This window comes from Budorcas taxicolor, chromosome 12, assembly GCF_023091745.1.
Source record: "Budorcas taxicolor isolate Tak-1 chromosome 12, Takin1.1, whole genome shotgun sequence".
Taxonomy (NCBI): Eukaryota; Metazoa; Chordata; class Mammalia; order Artiodactyla; family Bovidae; genus Budorcas; species Budorcas taxicolor.
In genome coordinates this window covers 72,728,440-72,748,867 of record NC_068921.1, presented here as the reverse complement: position 1 = coordinate 72,748,867, position 20,428 = coordinate 72,728,440, and the positions used below count along the sequence as shown (strand labels likewise).

At 44.1% G+C, this 20,428-nt stretch overlaps 1 protein-coding gene across 1 annotated transcript in view; it reads right to left on the bottom strand.

Annotated features, from left to right (window-relative positions):
- The window catches only part of LOC128057776 (dnaJ homolog subfamily C member 3), a 58,084-nt gene extending 38,363 nt beyond the window's left edge, over positions 1-19,721 (bottom strand). Inside the window, exon 1 of the mRNA XM_052650278.1 lies at positions 19,590-19,721. Within this exon, the coding sequence (XP_052506238.1) occupies positions 19,590-19,671 (82 nt within the window). The 5' untranslated portion in view covers positions 19,672-19,721. The remainder of the gene's footprint in view (positions 1-19,589) is intronic.
- Between the last annotated feature and the right edge of the window lie 707 nt (positions 19,722-20,428).

Sequence of the window (20,428 nt, the reverse complement as noted above, 5' to 3'; positions counted from 1 at the left end):
TTTCTTCTGGCCCCTGCCGCGTGGTGTGCAGGGGGCCCACCTCCAGAGGGGCCCTGTCCTAGCCACGCATTCAGGGTCCAGTCCCTCGGCCACCTGGAGCCTCGGTCACACATGACTGCCCACGAGGACACCACACACCTGAGAAGGTGGCTTCTTGCTTCCCCAGCTGCTGTGGACCAGCTCTAGCCCCGGCAACTAAGCAAACTTTTCTATCAACAAATGGGCTGCAACTGCACTGTCTCCAATGAGGTCTGCACCCCAGCCTTGGGGAGGGGACCCCTCCAGGCTGGCCCTTCCCTGGGGACTGCCTCTCGGTCCTGGACTACCCTGCAGAGTTCCTTTGACACCATTACAGTCGCCCTCCTTCATAACAGTTCTTCACATTAAACTTCCTCTTTTAAAATAACTACGAGGTTTCTGTCTCCTGAAGAGAACCAGACTTTCATACACAATTGGTATTGGGAGTGATTCCAAGACACAGAGCCACAAAAATGGGATTTAAGGATTGGTTTGGTCATGCCCTTGAGCTTGAGCGCTGTTGCTGAATTCTGTGTCCATGAGAAATGAGTCAGTAATTTATAGCAGGTATAGAATTAATTAATGAAGATATCATTTGCAGTTGACATGCCACAAACTGAGGCACATGGCTGGGAAACCCACGTGGCTGCTGCACTTGACCGTAATGGCAGTAATGATGAAATTAAGGACTGTGGGGTGACTCCTTGGAGCACACCAGAGTACTTAAAGAGGGAAGAAAAGCTCAGGGCTAACTCCTAGCTGAGAGAGTCCATGGTAGCCCCTAAAACAAACTCTTCATTTTTTGTAGCCATAGAGATGATTTAGCTGGAAATCAAACACAAAATTTAATTTTCAGGATCACTAGATTAAAACAATAGTTGAATTCAGAGTCTCTCCAAGTCTCTCCTAAGGTATCTAGAACATATTAGTAAAGAATGGGACCCTCAAACTTAAAATGGAGACATCTGGTTGTAACCTACATGAAATGGACCAATTTAACCTCCAAGTCCTTCTGAGCCTGCCTTACCCATAGAAGCAGCTTGCCATCCACGGTCAGTGCACTCAGCCTTCCACCGCTTAAAATTCCAAGGACAACCACTCAGGGCAGAAGCCATGAAAGGGGATGCTCACTCAGACACACCTAACCACTCCGGATGTCACCAGGCAGGTATATGTACTGTGACCTGAAGAAAACAATTTACTACTTAATGCTCTGTCGTTACCTACGTGGGAAGGGAATCTGAAAAGATGGGAGATATGTATAACTGAGTCACTCTGATGTAGAGCAGAAACTAACAACATTGTAAAGCAAAGATACTCCAATAAAAAATTGTAAAAAAAAAAAAGAAAGAAAGAAAGAAAAAGAAAAAATAGTTTATACACCAAAAGAATTGCAAGACTTTGCTGATAAACTAGCAGAAACTCATGGAACATGCATGGGAATGGGTTGTAAAGGTTTATATTAAGAAGAGTAGAATATAATACTGTATCTGGTTTCATTAACTGATGTGTGCCCACTTTCTAGAATAGAGGTCAGCAAACTGCTTCTGTAAATAAAATTCTACTGGAACATAGTCACGCCCCTTCACTGTACCTGGCTTAATGCTGCTTTCATGCTATAATGCAAAGTTGAGTAGTTTTGACAAAAACCACATAGCCCACCAAACTTAAAGACAACTATAATATATTGAGAAAAGTCTTCTGTCAAAATTATCTTAAATTTTTCTCAGTACTTACAGTTAAAAGTCTCAGCTACATGGAAAATCCTTATATTGGCTAATATGCATTGAACATTATGCATTTATTAACCTATTTCAACCAGAATTGGTCAATATTTTTAAATTTTATTTAAACAGCAAATAATATTTATTTTAAATGCTATCCCCAAAAGGGATTATACAATTAGAATTCACTAAGATGGTTGCTGAGTGTTTTGGTTCCAAGATACAAACCTCTTGCAGCATGAAGCTGAGATAAAGCAGCAGCGAGCTGCCCAGCTGCAGGGAGTTTCTGATCAAGGAGAAATGGGCTCTGCTGCTACGGTGGCAAAGAGGGGTACCCCTGGACCCTAGGGGACTCTCTGGGGCCTTAGTCCTTCCGTGCCCAACACTAAAGATTAATTTAAAACTATAGCAACCAAAAAACAGGGCAATTGAGCACTCAGACCCTTCAGAAATGAGGGTTTCAGTTACACCATCAGGTGAAGAAGCCAGAGGAGCGGAGGTTCCAGCAGAAGGCACGAAAAGTATGGGACAGGAAGTTAACAAAGGATGCCGTATATATCAACTATGACCTCATGACTAATTACAGACTCAAGACTGCGGTGGCTTTGCACATGTTCTCTCTGCTTGTTTATACGCATCTGTTTATTTGTATATATATAGTCAAGCCTCACAATTCAGATTGTGTCTCAGAATTTGCCCACTCACTAAAATTAATTTGTAACCCCCTAAAACTCATTTGTAATCTCCAAACTAATATTCAAGGCCCCCTGGCGGTCATTTGAGGACATGTATATGTGCAGAATGGGGACATACTTGGGACAGGTGAAGAGCATGTTCTGAGCTGAAGTCAAACAAGGGGATTCTCCATCCTGTGTCACCTCTCATGTTATAAACAACTGTTCTCTATCATTTTTTTCCTTCTTTTTCATTGATTTCACTGTTTAAAACTGTCCCCCAAGCACAGTACTTCCTAATGTTCCTAAACGCAAGAGACCGTACTGGGCCTTTCAAAAAAATACGTTTGGGGAATTCCCTAGTCGTCCAGTGGTTAAGACTCTGAGCTTCCACTGTCAGGGATGTGGGTTCAATCCCTCCCTGGTAGGGGAACTAAGGTCCTGCAAGCTGTACAGCCCAAGCAAAACACTTTCAAGAAAAGAAAACATGTTTGCCAAATAAGCTTCATTCAGACATGAATGATGACGCTGCTGGCCATGAATTCAATGTTAGCCAATTATATTAAACAAGGTATTTTTAAACAGAAAGTCACACACAACAAGGTTAGGTTTTGATCGGTTGACAAACATATAGTGACCTGAGGCCTTGCAGGATCCTAAGCCCAAATTTTCTCCCACATGCAGTGGTTCAATATTTGCCAATTCAACATTCATAATGACATACGGAGTATAACCACCATGAATACAGAAAATCGACTGTACTAACCAGATTTTGTCCAGTTTCCATTTTTCTTTTATTTACAAGCTGTTGAAATTAACTTTACAATTTAGTTTTTCTATAACTAAGTACCGAACAGGGCAGTGGTAATGCACACAGTGACTGTTGAAAACATATCTTCTCAACCAGGATACAGGTGAGCGTTTCTTCACTTACAAGAAGAGCTGCACCTTGTTAGGTAGAAGATAGACTCTTTTTGTTGTTCTACAGTTCAAATGCATGGAGAAGGTGCATATGGAAACTAAATGCCACAGCATTTCTCTTTCACAATGAACGTGATGTTAAGCTTTTCAGTGTGCTAAGGAGCCACTGCAGGGAAAACACTCTGAACAGTCATCACTTGAGAGGGTGGGAGACAGGACTGGGAAGGAGCAGAAAGAAGTCTCTGGGACGCTGAGAGTGTTCCAGCCCTGACGGAGGCGAGGGTTACATGAGCACATGCAGTTAGCAAAATCCAGCAAATATGTATTTACAATGGACATTTTATCATATACAAATTTTACCCCTGCAAAAAACAAATACTAATGATACACATCTTAAAGTATTTGGGGACAAGTGCACTGATGTTATTTTGAAAATTATTTTTTCAAAAGGATTAATGGATAGAAAAATGCCCAAATAGATATGCATTAAAAGCATGTGTAGTAATTACATCAATAGTAGAATTTAAGTGATAGGTACAGGACTGTACACAATAAAATTGTTTCAACTTCGCAACATGTTTAATAATAAAATGTTGGAAAAGCATATGACACAGTAAGTGTTAGGATGGAATGAATACACAAAGGGCTCTGAGAGGGCACAGGCAGAGGCACCTAGCACCTACAGTTAAAACCAAATAAAATTTAAAATTCAATTTGTCAGTCTCACTACTCATAGCGTAAATGTTGCTTAGCTAATGGCGAGTGTGTGGGACAGTAAGGGTGATAGAGAACATTTCCCAGCATCACAGAAAGTTCTCCTGGACAGTGCTGGGTTGGGGGGACACGGTGTTCCCGGAGGTCTCCCCTGAAGGACAAGTGAGAAGGATGGACCTATATACCAAGCCTGAAGAGGGAATCCAGCATTCCAAACACAAAGAACATCGTATCTTTATAAAAGCCAAGAACTCAAGATTAATGAGGCTTTCAAGAACTCAAAGTCCAGTACTGCAGCCAGCTCTCCTCTCCACCATGCCTTCGTTACTGAGTGGGTCTTTCTCACTACTTTCTCTTACTTTCTCTGCTAGAAGATGCCAGTAAACAGCCAAAAGGAAAGAGGGAAATCAATAAAGTCCCAGTGACAGTAACTCAGGTAACACGATGCTGACTAGACCATGGAGTACCAGCAGCGGAAACAGACACAGCGCAGAGAAAAAATACGAGAGAGGAAAAGGCTACCCGCGACTTAGGTCAACTGTCTGGACAGGGGCCAAGTGAAGAAAGAGGAGTCCAGGAAGACAGCCAGAGCAACCTATCTCAACAACTACCTGCCATTCCAATCATCAAAAGCTAGTGAATTTCTGATTTCACCTAATGCAGCCAAAAGCCAAATGAAATACACTTTACCTTATTCTTCACCCTACTAATCAAGGTAGCTCTTCATATGCCCAGTCTGCATTTTCTGGGTTTCTGTGTAGTGTTTTATTACACTGGTTGCCTTCTGGAGCCCTCTAAATAAGGAAGGAAGGAAGAAGGAAAAAAGAGAAGGAAGGAGGAAACCTTAGATTGGTGGTCTCAAAAACTCAGGGTCCTAAAGCTATAATTCAAAGAGATAAAATGTACCCCTATGTTTACAGCAGCACTAATCACAATAACCAAGACATGGAAACAATCTAAATCTCCCTCGACAGATGAGCGGATAAAGAAGATGTGGTCCATATACACGATGGAGTACTGCTCAGCCATGAAAAAGAACGGACTAATGCCGTCTGCAGCAGCATGCATGGACCTTGAGATTATCAAACTGAGTGCAGTCAGTCAGAAAGACAAATACCATACACTCAAATGTGGAACCTAAAATACGACACAAATGAACAACAGACTCACAGGGGTAGAGAGCAGACTTGCAGTGGCCAAGGGGGACAGATGGCCTGGAATTCTGGGATTACCATTTTATATATAAAATGGCTAAACAAAAAGGCCCACTGTGTAGCACAGAGGACTATATTCAATATCTTGTGATAAACCATAAAAGCATATGAAAAAGAATGTGTATTTATACAAATATATGTATGTATAACTGGCTCGCTGGGCTGTAGAGCAGAAACTAATACAATATTGTAAATCAAGTATACTTCAATACAATAAATTAAAAGAAAAAACAAAACTCGGGGTCCTACAAAGTCCTACTTGTTTGGGGGCAATAATGTAAAAACGTCTAACCTATTTAAGAGTATGTGGATATAATCTGGAGAAATTAGTTGGGGGTTTTCAGTGAACTAGGAAAGCATTTTAAAATGAAGACACAGGCTCCTAACCTGTATCTTCAGATAAAGTCAGTATGCCATATAGATTTAGAAACTGATTATATTCAGAATGTGAGAGTCAACTGTAGTTTCACCTAATTCCATATCATATCCAAAAATACAACCTGCTTTTCATAATGAAGATTATGGAAATTAACATTTTACTTAACAGACGTTACTGAACACTGTGTATAAAATTGCAACCTTAACAGAAATGAATAAGAAAGCAACGAGGAGACTCCTACAGGCTTTAGCTTTATGAGAACTCCCTAGCCTACAGGGCAATCACTGACTCTGGAGAGAGGCTATTTTCCAGCATCATGTTGGAGTTTCCACCGGACTGCCTTCAAAATAATCTTGGGGAGGAGGATGAAAGCATAGACAAAATACATCCACCAGGTGCTGGTAATTTTTGAAGTAGGGTGACAAGACACAGCCATGAAAGGAAAAGACGCTTGCTCCTTAGAAGAAAAGCTATGACCAGCCTTGACCGCATATTAAAAAGCAGAGACATTATTTTGCCGACAAAGGTCCGTCTAGTCAAAGCTATGGTTTTTCCAGTAGTCATGTATGGATGTGAGAGGTGGACTACAAAGAAAGCTGAGCGCTGAAGAACTGATGCTTTTGAACTGTGGTGTTGGAGAAGACTCTTGAGAATCCCTTGGACTGCAAGGAGATCCAACCAGTCCATCCTAAAGGAGATCAGTCCTGAATATTCATTGGAAGGACTGATGCTGAAGCTAAACTCCACTACTTTGGCCACGTAATGCGAAGAGCTGACTCACTGGAAAAGACCCTGATGCTGGGAAAGACTGAAGGCGGGAGGAGAAGGGGACAACAGAGGATGTGATGGTTGGATGGCATCACCAACTCGATGGATGTGAGTTTGAGTAATCTCCAGGAGTTGGTGATGGACAGGGAAGCCTGGCATGCTGCAGTCCATGGGGTCGCAGAGAGTCAGACATGACTGAGCGACTGAACTGAACTGACAGGACACAGTGGTACATGATACTATTCTCTATACTTTGGTGTATTTTTAAGATTTTCCAAGAACAAAATTTAACTTAAATCCTTTCAATGAAGAAATGACTTGCTGATAGAAATTACCTCTTACATTAAAAAAAAATTTTTTTTGAAGAAAGTGGTCCATAGGAAATAGAAAAAAGCAGTCACCTACTAAGCACATGAGCCTACCTCCCAATAGGCTCAAATTCTAGAAATGACAAGGTTTATTTAAGGAGATACATGCATAACCTCACTGAAAAACAAAATTCTTTATTAAGAAGAAGAGGGCCATCTAAAAAACAGAAATTTTGGAAAAATTCTCAAAACATAAAGCGGACAGGATGAGACTGGTGGGCAAAATCATATCCAAACACCTTCTCAGGAGAGGTATGCCGTGGAGGCGGCTGCAGCTCTCTGGGGGGCTCACAGCTGAAACCAGGGAAAGGAAGGAAGGGGTCCTGGAGACTTCTCAGCCTCCAGACAGGCAGTCAGCCTTCTCTCACAATCAGAATTCAAAGACCGGCAACAAGCAATTCTGAAAAACAAAGATGAGCATTAAAAACCTATCCTTATGAAACCAATACCAAACAAGAGAATTACGGAACCAAAATTGGTGGAGCTAATAGGAAAAACATTCCAAAAATGAAGATAACTGACATCCTTACAGACCCACAGGACGCAACATACATTAAAACACAGCCCAGTGTCCACGCAGACCGCTCCAGCAGTGGGGAGGCCGTGGAATAAAGACAGACAAGCAAGTCATTCCTGCCAGAGGAAAGGAAGCGGTGCTTAATATAGTGCTTAGGAGTCAAATAACTCCTCCCTGAGTTAAAACATAAAAGGCAGGAGAGCAGTCCTAAATGACAGAAAGCCTCCAGCATGCCAAAATATGATCAGGCAAGTAGTACAAAACAAGTGCAGAGGGCTTGGGCAGGACCAAGCTCAACTTTAAGGCATCAAGAAGAGGCTCCCGGCCGGCAGGATGGGTCCCACTTAGCCTTGCAGGCTATGGTAAGAAATCTGGATTTTACTCCAAGAGCAAAGGGACATCATTGGATGGGTTTCAGCAAGGAACTGACGATCTGATTTACATTTTAAAAAGATCACTTTGGCTGGCCATGTGGAAAACAGATTAGAGGCGGGCAGGAATGGAAAGAACTGTGGTGGTGTGAACCACGGACAGCAAGTTGTATTAGAGTAAACGTGTTCAGATTTCACTGATGCTTTAAAAAAGAGGATATAGTATATATTTCTGAATGGTTTAGTTTTTTCCTCTGGTAAAAATGTATTTATGTGCTTATACAATAAAAAGAAAACAAACTGAGCAATGTGCTTTGTTAAAGATGTACTGATTATCACTTGAAACTGAAAACTTTTAGAGAATATTTGTTAACACTAAAGACATATTTTATAACTAAGCAGCCGGTTAAGTCAAGAAAGAAGAGCAAAATAACCCTGTCTCAAATGTTTCTGTTAGACTGTAGTTCAAAGGTATAGCATTATAATCAAATACTGCAGGGAATATTTTTAGATGATATAGATTCTAAAACTGAAAGCAGTCCTTATCTTTCATAAACACTAAAATATTTATAAATGAAATGATGTCATGTAAAATGTTCTGAAATAATCCACAGGTACAGATGAAATAAGATTGGTCAGGGGTTGTTAATTGTTAACACGGGGAGATGAGTACAGGGAGGTTCATAATATGCCCCACCTTGGTAAATGTAGAAAATTTCACACAGTAAGGTTTTACTTTAAATCTTTTTTGGGCTTACTTGATAGCTCAGCTGGTAGATAATCCACCTGCAATGCAGGAGGCCTCGGTTTTCGATTCCTGGGTCGGGAAGACCCGCTGGAGAAGCGATAGGCTACCCACTCCAGCATTCTTGGGCTTCCCTTGTTGCTCAGCTGGTAAAGCATCTGCCTGCAATGCGGGGTACCTGGGTTCAATCCCTGGGTTGAGAAGATCCCCTGGAGAAGGGAAAGGCTAGCCACTCCAGTATTCTGGCCTGGAGAATTCTACTGACTAGAGTCCATGGGTTCGCAAAGAGTCGGACACAACTGAGCAACTTTCACTTACTTAAACCTTTTTAAGGGATAGGGGTAGGGAAATTAAAACAATTAAAGGCAGTTTATTTCGATTTTTAAAGGTAAATTCTAATATAAACTCTACCTCCACATAAACAATTACAGTTCCCAGTATAAAGTTTAAAAGACTGTGCATCACATGTACAAATGTGTGTACAGAACACACGTAAAAATGACACTAAAGAGACTGAACGAGGGATCGAGTAAGAACGGTGAAAATGCTGGGGCTGAACTCTCTAACCATCCAGTCTATTACAGCTGGCAAAATTAATTTCAAAGGCAAGCTGATGGATTTATCTATGTGCTCGCAACACGTAAAGGAAGCAGCCTTTCAATTATCAAGAAGATTTCAAACATCTCCCATTTAATTTTCTCAAAGGGACAATCAGATCAATGTACTCAGTAGAGGATTTCAGACTGCTGGAGGAAGTAAGAAATTTGGATAGGAGTTAAACTATTAGTCACAGTACTTTCCTTATCCAGTCATGAAAATGTCTAACAGGAAAGATGTAACACAGAAGGAAATTAAGAAATTTAAAAAAAAATGCTGAATATGTTCAGAATATCTATTTCACTTAATTTTCACAACAAACCTAGAAAGTAAACATCTTTCATACTTTGATAACTGAGGAATCTAAGGCTCAGAGAAGTCACCCAAGCTACCTGCAGACTCATGGTAACTGTCAGAACATGACTCAATTTCAAACCCTAGCTTATCTGCAGCACAACTCAGAAACCCTTCCGCCATATAAACCAGGCTAAGCTCTCTCTCCACAGTTGCTCAGCTTTGCATGCTTCACTCACCCAACCCATCATTTAACGGAACATTTTAACCACAATCTGTTCCAACCTCACAGGTAGACCCTGAGGTTTAGTGGGAGCCAAGAGTACACGTGCAAAGTTCTTTCAGCTGTTTATTCCAGATGCCTCGGGCCACACGTTCTACAGAGAGCCACTGCAGTTTCCCACTTCAACAGTGCTTGCCAGAGGCTGGGCCAAACCAGCACTGCCATCCCTCCCCATGGCACCCTGGAGGGTGCCTCGGCCACCTGCCGCGACGACCAAGTGCCCCTCACAGGTGTGCCCAAGCGACCACCAGGACTCCGGGGCCGCCATCAACTGCCAGATCCACCTGGCGCTCCTTGCCTCCTGCATCTCCCTGGCCGTGTCTTGCCGCTTTGATCCTGACGGTGTGGCTGCGAAGGATATGCCCAATATCTCCTTCAGCAGTCTCACGAGGACAGAGAATACGCTGAGACACTGATGAAGCTACAGACCAACGAGGAGGCTGAATCCCAAATTCTTCAGGGTATCAAGAAGCTAAACCAGGAGGACTCGGAGAGCAAGCCGGCGGAACACAACAGAACACGTGTTACTTCTGAAAAGCACCTGAGGGAAGGGCACAAGCTGGTTACTGACTAAACAATACCTGCTTGGGCTACTGCCCTGAGACTCATTACCTGAACGAGCAGATGAAATCCAAAGACCTGGGTGACCATGACACCAGTGTGCACAAGATGGGGCCCCGTGAATCTGGCACGGCAGAGGATCTCGCTGACAAGCACACCCTGGGGGACAGCGACCCTGAGAGCTGAGCCCCAGCCTGGCTTCCCACAGCCACAGGGCCACTTTCTCTGTCACTGAGGCCGTGCATGCATGTTGGGGTTACCGTGACCTTTTCTATAAGTTGGACCAAAACATCCACCTGGGCTCTTTCATTTGCGCTAGTCCTTCAAATAAAGCAATGAGGTGACCCTCCGAAAAGGTCAAGTTCCTCTCCAAACTAAGCTTCTCTTGCCTTCTATGATTGAAAAGGGTACCCAGCATTTCTTGTGCCTTTTACCTAAAACTCAGACCCTTATTATGTTACTATCTTATCTAACATCACTTCCATCTAGCAATGTGATAAGTAAATACGACTTCCTCTATAAAAATTTCAGTCTTCCAGGGAGAATTAATTATTATTCCCCCAGTGCACCTCGGTCACTTTTCCATAACAGAACTTGCCACAGTGTGTAAGTGGTGGCTGCAAAGCCCTTTTTCCCCCCAAAAGAGAGGGCATGCCTCCTAACTGGGATATTTCCCCACCTTCCTCCAAGTCCAGCCCCCTGCTACGGCCAGAGAAATCCTCCCAAAATGCATTCCTAATAACAATTCTGCAGTGTTTGCACAGCACTGGCGAGATTCAGTCCAAGTCCCTTCAGATCTAAAGGCAAACAGGACCCTGCATGATCAGGTCCCTCATCTGGGTCCAGCCTCATCACCCCTCACTCTCAAGCGCTAAAGACTCTGCCTGCAATGTGGGAGACCTAGGTTCGATCCCTGGGTCGGGAAGATGCCCTGCAGTAGGGAATGGCAACCCACTCCAGTATTCTTGCCTGGAGAATTCCATGGACAGAGGAACCTGGTGGGCTTCAGTCCATGGGGTCGCAGAGTTGGACACGACTGAGCAACTGACACACACACACAGCACAGGGAACAGGCGGAACCTCCCTGAACACACCAGTTCTCACGATGCATCCCTTTCAACTTGCAGTTCCACAGAAATGCCTTCCTCACCTGCCCCCCTGGCAAAGTTCCCTCCTCCATCAGGATTCTGCCCTCAAACGCCAGTTCCCCTGTGAAACTTTCCCTAACTAATTCAGTGAGAAGGTGGGGACAGTTCCTCCTACACTGTGCATCCCTCCACTCACAAGCACAGGACTTCACTGCAATCCCCTAGCCTCAATAAGCTGACCCGCACAGCTGGCGTGCCAAGTCCCATACAGACCAAAAGCAAGCCCGAGAGGAGGAACTGTCTTTTCTTCTTTATATACCACTGAGTCCAGTACCTTGCACAAAGTAGGTACTCAATATTTATTGAATGAATGTAACTAAATTCCTTCTTTCTTAAATGTATTACAGTTCATCAATATAACAGAATCTAAGATACACAATAACAATTATAAAAATCAAACCCACCAAAGATTCATACAGACACTAATATGTTTCTTTAAAAATTGTAAATGTGGCTGCTTCTGCAGTATCTCAACTGTGCATTTTAAGCTATGGATAATTTTTATTCCTTTGCCACATCCTGGGAGACAGTGACAATGAGAGAGGCCTCCTACTTCTGAGATAAGACAACCAAACATCCTGGTGTCTCCTGAGCAGCATTAAACAAACCGGTTTCTCCACAGACAATAGTAAGCCAAATATACAGCATGGACGGGGAAAAGGTGAAGCAGCTAAGTCTTTTACTGAAGTTATAACAGTATTAGAGTCTGTCATATTTTTACAGAGCAAAAACAATTTTAAGAAACAAAGTTGAGGGCTTAAAACGTATGATGTGCTGAGAGTCACAACCAAGACTAGAACAACTAGACTGAAAAAATCAAGAACAAAAGGTCAGAGACGCTAAGGCTCAAGCCAAGGCCAGGTGGCAGAAGGGAAGCTAGCCCGGGGGGCTGTTCAGGCTGAAGCACGGAAGAGTGTCAGGGAGAAAGAGAACTTTAGGATCATTCTAAAACCGAACACAGGCAGGGAAAAAGAACATAATGCGGCGGGGGAAAAAAGTGCTGTCTGTAAAAGGTCCTATCTAAACCCAAGATCAGAGCAAGCCGGGGCAGAGAAAGGAGCCTCAAGACAGAAACACAGAGAACAGTGGAATCTGACTCTCTCCAAAGAGCAGGAAGTTCATTATCTTCACAATTCCACAGTCGAGTAAGGACCAATGACAAAACAGTTTTAATAAAAATACACTGAGCTGGAAATACACTGAGCTGGAACCCCTAGACCTTGCAAGCATCTCTTTCCAATCACCCTAACCTAACAACTGTTTTAGTATTCAAAGCCAAAAGCTCCCAGGTGGCACTAGTGGTAAAAAATCCACCTGCCAATATAGGAGACAGCAGAGACTCACGTTCGATCCCAGGGGCGGGAAGATTCCCCGGAGGAGGGAAGATCCCCTGGAGGAGGAAATGACAACCTGCTCCAGTATTCTGCTACAGTCCATGTTGCTGCAGAGAGGCGGACACAACTGAGCACATGCGCACACACACACACAGCCTGACTTACAACTGAGCACGTGCGTGCGCGCACACACACACAGACTTGAAAGGAAGACAAGGCTGAATTACGTAGCAAGTACATATGAACTATGTCTACACCAAAATCTTCCTGGGTAAACTAGGAAAATAACATCTGTTGTAACCACGTTTGCTCAATTCCAAAGGACTTTAGTCTTCGCTTTAGTTAAATGTGAAAGCATACATGTTGTGATGGGTTACCTTTTTCAATGAATTTCAGCTTGGAAAATCAGTTTAGAAGGATTCATATTAAAAAAAAAAAGTTAGAACAGTCAACCTCACTCATCCATTTTGAAAACACTTATTGCAAATCTACTCCATGTCAACATAGTTTAGGTACAGAGATAAGAGCACCTTCCATAAAGCTTATATTCTAGAGAGGCAGACAGACAAGAAATACAAATCAAGTAACTGAGGACAACAGTAAGTTTTATGAAGAAAACACAAAAAGGCAAAGGGAGGTTATTAACCGACCTAGAGCACGCTTCTTAAATAGTATGTCAGGGCTGAAATATGAACGCTCATTTGGAAAGCTGTTCTCTGAAACCTTCAGAGTATAGGAACAACAAGAATAAAGACACCTACATCAGAAATGAGCTGGGCATTTGGAAGTCAAGTTGATGTGGCAGGAGCCCAGTGAAAGAGACGATTAAGATAAAAAAGAGCTAAGTAAACAGGAGGAGTCAGATACGTAAGGCTTCGCAGGCTCTACAGTGTTGAGAAGAGAATAGAAGATGAGCATATAGCAGGAGAGACAGTAGCTAACGCAACACCTAACATCGAAGCCCAGCTTAAGACGGACGTTACAGCATGCTGGAGTGCTGATGTCAGTGAGCCAGCAGAGGAAGAAAGCGATGATACAGGAGAAAAACTGTAACTGTAGAAGCAGTATTTTCAGATGGTGACAGGAAATGGAATCCAGGGCATAAGTATAAAATTGGATTTTGCCAAGAGGAGGGATTTTTTTTTTCAATCATTAATGTTAAGAAAAGTAGCAGAATGGGTATAAATACAGATAGGCTACTAAATTCAGAGGTAGAAAGAGGAAGAAACTGCCCTGTGATGGCTTTCATTCTCTCAATAAAGACAAAAAAGTCTCAAACAGCAGTCCCCAACCTTTTTAGCGCCAGGGACAGGTTTCCTAGAAGACAATTTTTCCACGGATAGGGTTGAGGAGGGAAGACAGTTTCAGGATGATTCAAGCTCACCACATTTATTGGGTACTTTATTTCTATTATCATCACATCAGCTTCACTTCAGATCAACAGGCATGAGATCCAGAGGCTGGGGACCCCTGATCACAAAGAATGAGGAAGAGGGACTTTCCTGGTGGTCCAGTGGCTAAGGCTCTGAGTTCCCAACGCAGGGGGTCTGGGTTCCATCCCTGGTCAGGGAACTAGATCCGGCATGCCACAACTAAGACCTCATGCAGCCAAAATAAAGACGGAGGAAGAAAAGAAAGGAGGATTTCAGCTGGAGATTTAAAGAAAGAAGAAAAAGTGTGAGACATGGACTTTCAAGAACACTAGGGAACTGTAGGAATTGTAGGGAGGAATGTTAGCAGTACTGAGTATGCACTGGAAATAGAGACTATAGGCTTAAATGAGACCTGCCAGCAAGGTTATCTTCATTTTTCTCCATCCATGATCAGCTCTGAGGTTCAACAAACCAGCTGGCCAGGTTGAATTTAAATCAGTTCAAATTTTGGCACGTGAATAAAACCAAAGATTACACGGACAAGAAAATTAAAGGGTGCTTCCAATGGACTGACTACAAGATGGATCAGGAAATCCACACTGAGCAAGTAGCAAGAGAACACAGATGCTTCACAAAACATGTGTTATATCCCCAAGTTGTCTATAAATGCAAAGACAAAAGGCAGAGTTCATGCAGTCATGTATCTCACCTATAAAGAACACTATGGTGAAGCCTCTGCTAACTGATTAAATCAGTCTTTGTATTCTAGAACTCTGAATAACACAAACTCATCAGATTTTTAAAACTTATCTTCAAAAATTTAAAAAGCAGCATCCCAAAGATCTTGAAAAATCAATTTATGGCTGACATGATGTTTTTGTTCTTAAGAGCAAGTGACTGCGTTCCCATGATATTTCCATACAAAGAAAGATTAATAACTGGACAATAATCAAAGGAACACTATGGCAACAGAAATTAAACTTAACCACAATTCATTAACTTCATATGGGAAAGTAAAGCCTATTGACTATTGGCCATCCCATTTCAGCACAACTCCCCCCATCCCACAGAAACTAAACTACTCCATTTCTGGGCACTTGCTCAGTAAGTGCTAACTAGTCAAGCGAATTGGGACCTGGACACTACTGCTAAAAGCCTATATCATTAGATGAACTTAAAATAATTTTCTAGAAGCTCTCTGAGAGTCTGCTAGAAAACTTAGTTTACAGGAGATCCCCCTTATTCTCAGGGAATACATTCCAAAATCCCCGTGGTTATCAAAACCACAGATAGTACTGAACCCTATATATACACTTAGGGCATCCCTGATAGCTCAATTGGTAAAGAATCCACCTGCAATGCAGGAGACCCTGGTTCAATTACTGAGTTAGGAAGAGCCGCTGGAGAAGGGATAGGCTACCCACTCCATTATTCTTCAGCTTCCCTTGTGGCTCAGCTGGTAAAGAATCTGCCCACAATGCAGGAGACCTGAGTTCGAGCCCTGGATCAGGAAGATACCCTGGAGAAGAGAAAGGCTACCCACTCCAGCATTCTGGCCTAGAGAATTCCATGGACTCTATAGTCCATGTGGTTGCAACGAGTCGGACATGACTGAGTGACTTTCACACACACACTATGAACACATTATATTTTCCTATTCATACGCACTTATCATTATGATAAGGTTGATTTATAAATTAGACACAGAGATCAACAATAGTAAAATAGAACAATTATAGCAATATACTATAATAAAAGATGTGAATGTTGCGCCCTCTTCTCAAAACATCTTATTGTACAAATGGAATGCCTTTTCCATCTTACCTGAGCACTTATCACAGACTGTGACCACAAACTCTGTCGGCTGAGGTGCAATGGCCAAACTAGCACAAATTAACTTTTTCCTTTTTCACAATTTCACAGATAGGAGATTGATTCTTAGCAACTTAGCATACAGTTTTGTTTTGTTTTTCTTTCCTTACTAAGACACAGACTTTTTTCACTTAAAGGCAGCAGTTTACAGCTTCTCTTGGCACATCCAAACTTCCAAATTGTCAGCATCTCTAGGTTTGCACTTTAGGGCCATTATTAAGTACAAGAAGGGTTACCTGAACACAAGCCCTGCAGTAGTGCTGATAATCCAGATGGCTACTAAGTGACAGGCTGGACACAGGGGACAAAGAGATGATTCATGGCCAGAGCAAGACCGCGTGAGATTTCATCATGCTATTCAGAAAGGTTTGCAATTTAAAACTTATGAATTGTTTATCTCTGGAATTTCCCATTTAATATTTTCACACCACAGTTTACCACAAGTAACCGAAACCAAGAAAAGAGAAACCACAGGTAAGGGGTAGGGGGTATATAAATTACTGAAAGTCCTTTGCTTTTGCTATTTATTATCTTCATATTTAAATAATGTCAAGAAAATCCTAGCGAGCACAGTGCGCATAAAAAGTATCACCATCTTTTGTAACCATTCTTTTCCCAGTGTCCAAAGAATATGGTTTTGTCAGGTCAGTTCAGTGAAATAAAGATAAACTGCGTACAGAAAGAATGCTAAGGAAGAAAGAGATAAAAGAAGGTTTGGTTCCCAGGTTATGTTCCCACTTAAATCACCAAATAGAACACACCATTAGCAGAGAATTAAAATAGCTCCTTATCTGTAACATAAGAATACTAAAGTAGATAATACAAAAGTTTTCCTTCTGCTCCAAAAATTCTATTCCTAAACTAGTGCTTCAGACTTCCTTTTTTCAAAGGCCTTTTTGAAAAGGGGTGCTAAAAGATTTAACCTTTCAATTCATGAGCCTATTAAATACTTCAATTCTCTGAATTACAATTAACAGAAAAGCCTAGGGGAAAAAATAAGTATTTTTAAATCAGACAAAACTAGGCCCCTAAGCTAATTATTGGGGACACTCTGCAATACAACTCTGTTTCATATTCACTCTTCTCATTCCTGTTCTGTTCCTTCTGTCTCCAAGCCTTGGGCTCAATAGTGGAATCAAGTAGTCCTAAATGCCTCCAGAAAGACTTAAGTTAGAAAACTCAGACACACAACTTACTTGGGAAAACTGGAGCTGACAGCTTGCTGTCAGAGGTTCTTTCCTATCTTTATATCTCCATCAAATAAAATAGATACCTGATTTACCCAACAGATACCTAATTTAACTCCACTGCATAACTCATTATACCAGTGATTCCTTTTTAGATATGCAAAATTTCAGGTCCCAGACTTACTGAATCAAGGACTTTGGGAGTGAGGCTCAGCCCTTTGTTTAAAAAGGAATCCAGGTGACCACACACTCAAGCTGGAGAACCACTGTATTAAAGATGTCAGGAAATTCTCTTCCTGTTCATTACTGCTGGTGGCAAACAAACAAATAAAAAGGCTGAATTTTCTCAGCTGCCACTACTTACAAGTGCTTGGGCCCACAGGATACCCTCAGCCACTTAACTTCTGTCTCCAGTCCACAAGCAAGATGAACTTTAGAGTCAAATAATGTAAGTTCAACTTATGTCTCTTAGAGTTAACAGCTATGTGACCTTATCCAGGCTAAATTCTTAGAGCCTCAGTTTCCTCATCTGGAGAGTAGAAACAACATCTTGTACCTCCATGAACAGGAGACAGCTTACAGAAAGGTGCCCAGGAGGGTGCCAGTCACTGTCAATAAGTTTAAGAACTTTTTCCTTTCTTCTCTACCACCTGGACCAAGTCCTGGCTACTTCACACAGACAATACCCTAAAGAAGACAGCACTTTGGCACCTCTTTGTGAAATGTCACCACACGTTCCACATTGGGTGAATAGCTCTTGGGTGAGATTTTCCTTCTGGAAAATACTACAAGATAGATATGAAGTGTTAAAGTCCTACAGAATCATATACAGAACAGTGATTCTAAAAAGACAGCCTATAAGCCAGTGGAAAAGGCAAATCTTACACAAGTGTACACCTGTGTGTCTTACACAAGTGTACACCTGTGTAACTTAAAATAATAACTCACATTAAGCAGAACATAGGCAACTTTCTCTTCAAAGTGAAGTATCAGTCCATCATTGGTGTCCAACTCTTTGCAATCCCAAGGACTGTAGCCCACCAGGCTTCTCTGTCCATGGAATTCTCCAGCCCAGGACACTGGAGTGGGTTGCCATTCCCTTCTCAAGGGTATCTTCCTGACTCAGGGATCAAACCCAGGTCTCCCGCACTACAGGCGGATTCTTTACTATCTGAGCCACCAAGGAAGCTCAACTTTCTCTTAAGTGGCCAAAATTAATTAATGCTAACTCGACATTAGTACTACACTTCATAGGGTAGAAGATATTTAACATTAAAATACGTAAAAGAAGTGGAATACATGACCTATCTTAAAGGTCATGGTCCAGGCATTCCAGTTCCAATTCCATATATTTTTCTGGGGCAGCCTCACTGTCAAATTCTTTTTCCCAATGTTGCCATGCCACATATTCTGCTTTCTGATTTAAAAAAAAAAATATGGTCCTCCAGAACACCGCCCCCCCCCCAAAAAAAACAAAACGCTGCTATGAATAAGACCTAAAAATCGGAGAGTATTACTCCCTTTGTAAGCTGAAAATCTGGAGGGGATTTTACCAGAAACAATTCCTGCGTTCAGCTCCTCACTCCCTCTAATAGTCCAATATTAAACTGTTTAATTTGACCTCTGTGACTACTAGCCTGTACACGGGGCTGGAAACAGTGGAGTGCACGAGATAACTTCACTATACTCGAATATTCCGCAGGGTAACCACGCTTGGAGCATCAGATCAATGGGCAGTCGCGGCTTTCATTCTTACTCCTGTCCGCTGACAACTAAGACGGGACAACTCTCAGTTTCCTGTTCTGTTAAGAGCAGCCAACATGCCAAACTGTAGGACTGCAGTGAAAAATCAGCGTTCGTATCTTCTTAAAAGTGGATTCCCTACCACCCCACCCCCACCTCAGGGAACTCGTAAAAGGAAAGGTTGAGTGACACCAGACTGGAAACTGTAAAGCCACAAACTTTTAGTGCCTTGCCCGCCGGGAGCTTGAATTTCAGCAGCGGCTCCTTAACGCACCAAGTTAACAACTTCGAGACACAACCCAGAACAGAGTGGGGTGACGGTTACTCACTTCTAACATCCAACACGACACTGTCCCCTCCACCTCCTGGAACTCCAAAGCCAAAGCAGCCTCCCTTCGGGCCACCTTTACAGCCTCCTCCCAGCACCGCCGACCCGGAGCCCCCGGCGCCGATCGAGGGTCCCAAGCGAGGCCGCCCGGGTCTCCGCGCCCTAAGACTCCCCAGAAGTCGCCGCCCCGCTTCCCGCCTAGCCCACCGGCCCGGCTCCTCAGTCCATACCCGCGGTCCCGCGGCCCGCCGCCGCCCGCACCTCTCCCCCAGACAAACCCGGAACAGGGAGCCGGCCCCCGCCCCGGGGCGGGCTCGGGCCCAGGCCGGCGGCCGAGTCCCCGGCTCCCGCCCCGGCCGCCCCGAGACGCTCGGCGGGGAAGCGCCGGGAGGCCTGGCCGCCCCTGCACCCCACCCGGAGCGCGCCTCCTCCGGGCCGGGGCGGGACACGACTCACCTTCGTACTGCAGGTCCACCAGGACCAGCAGGAAGGGGAACACCGAGCCCAGCCGGCTGGTCACAGAGCCGGGGGCCACCATGTCCGAGAGCGCGGGCGCAGAGGAGGAGCAAAGCTGCGGGGCCCACCAGCCCCCGGCCGCGGCGCTCAGGCTGCAGCTGCGGCCGCCCGCCCGCCGTCCGCTCTCGCTCGGGCCTAAGGCGGCTGGCGCCCAGGGGAGGGAGGAGGCAGCGGCGGCGGCGGCGGCGGCGGGCGGGGCCCTGGCTACGCCACGCCCCCAGAGCCGCCACGGCCCAATCGCCTCCTTCCTGGCTGGGCTCCTACTGGGCTCGCCGGGATCGTGGTTCGCGCTGATAGGCCGCGGGGGCCGCCGCCCCGCCCCGTCTCTGATAGGGTAACGTGGAAGCACGAGACGAGGCTGCGTCCGCCGGTGGCGGAGCTGTCAGGAGCTCTAAACCGCCGCGGCCGGGCCGAGGGGAGGCGGCCCGGGGAGGCCTGTGTGGCGGCCGCCGAGTCCGCATGCGCAGGCCGCCCAATTCTTTTTGGGTCGGCCCCCAGCGCGCCGGCTTGGTTAGGAGAAGGCTGTCAGCAATCCGAGGTTTTCCGGTGTGTTGTTTGGAGAGAGAGAAGGGAAGCCTACGCGTCCGGGATGAGAAGCCAGACCTGGTTCCAGGAAGTCTTCGGGGCTGGATTGCGGAACAGGACGAGTCGCAGAGCCTGCTGCCCTCCCGCTGAGCGTCTCGGAACCAATACGGACCGAACCCTGAGGAGAGCTCGAGAAACGATCAGGAGAACCTGGAGCGCAGTAAAGTAGGGTTAACCGATGGAGCCAGGAATAT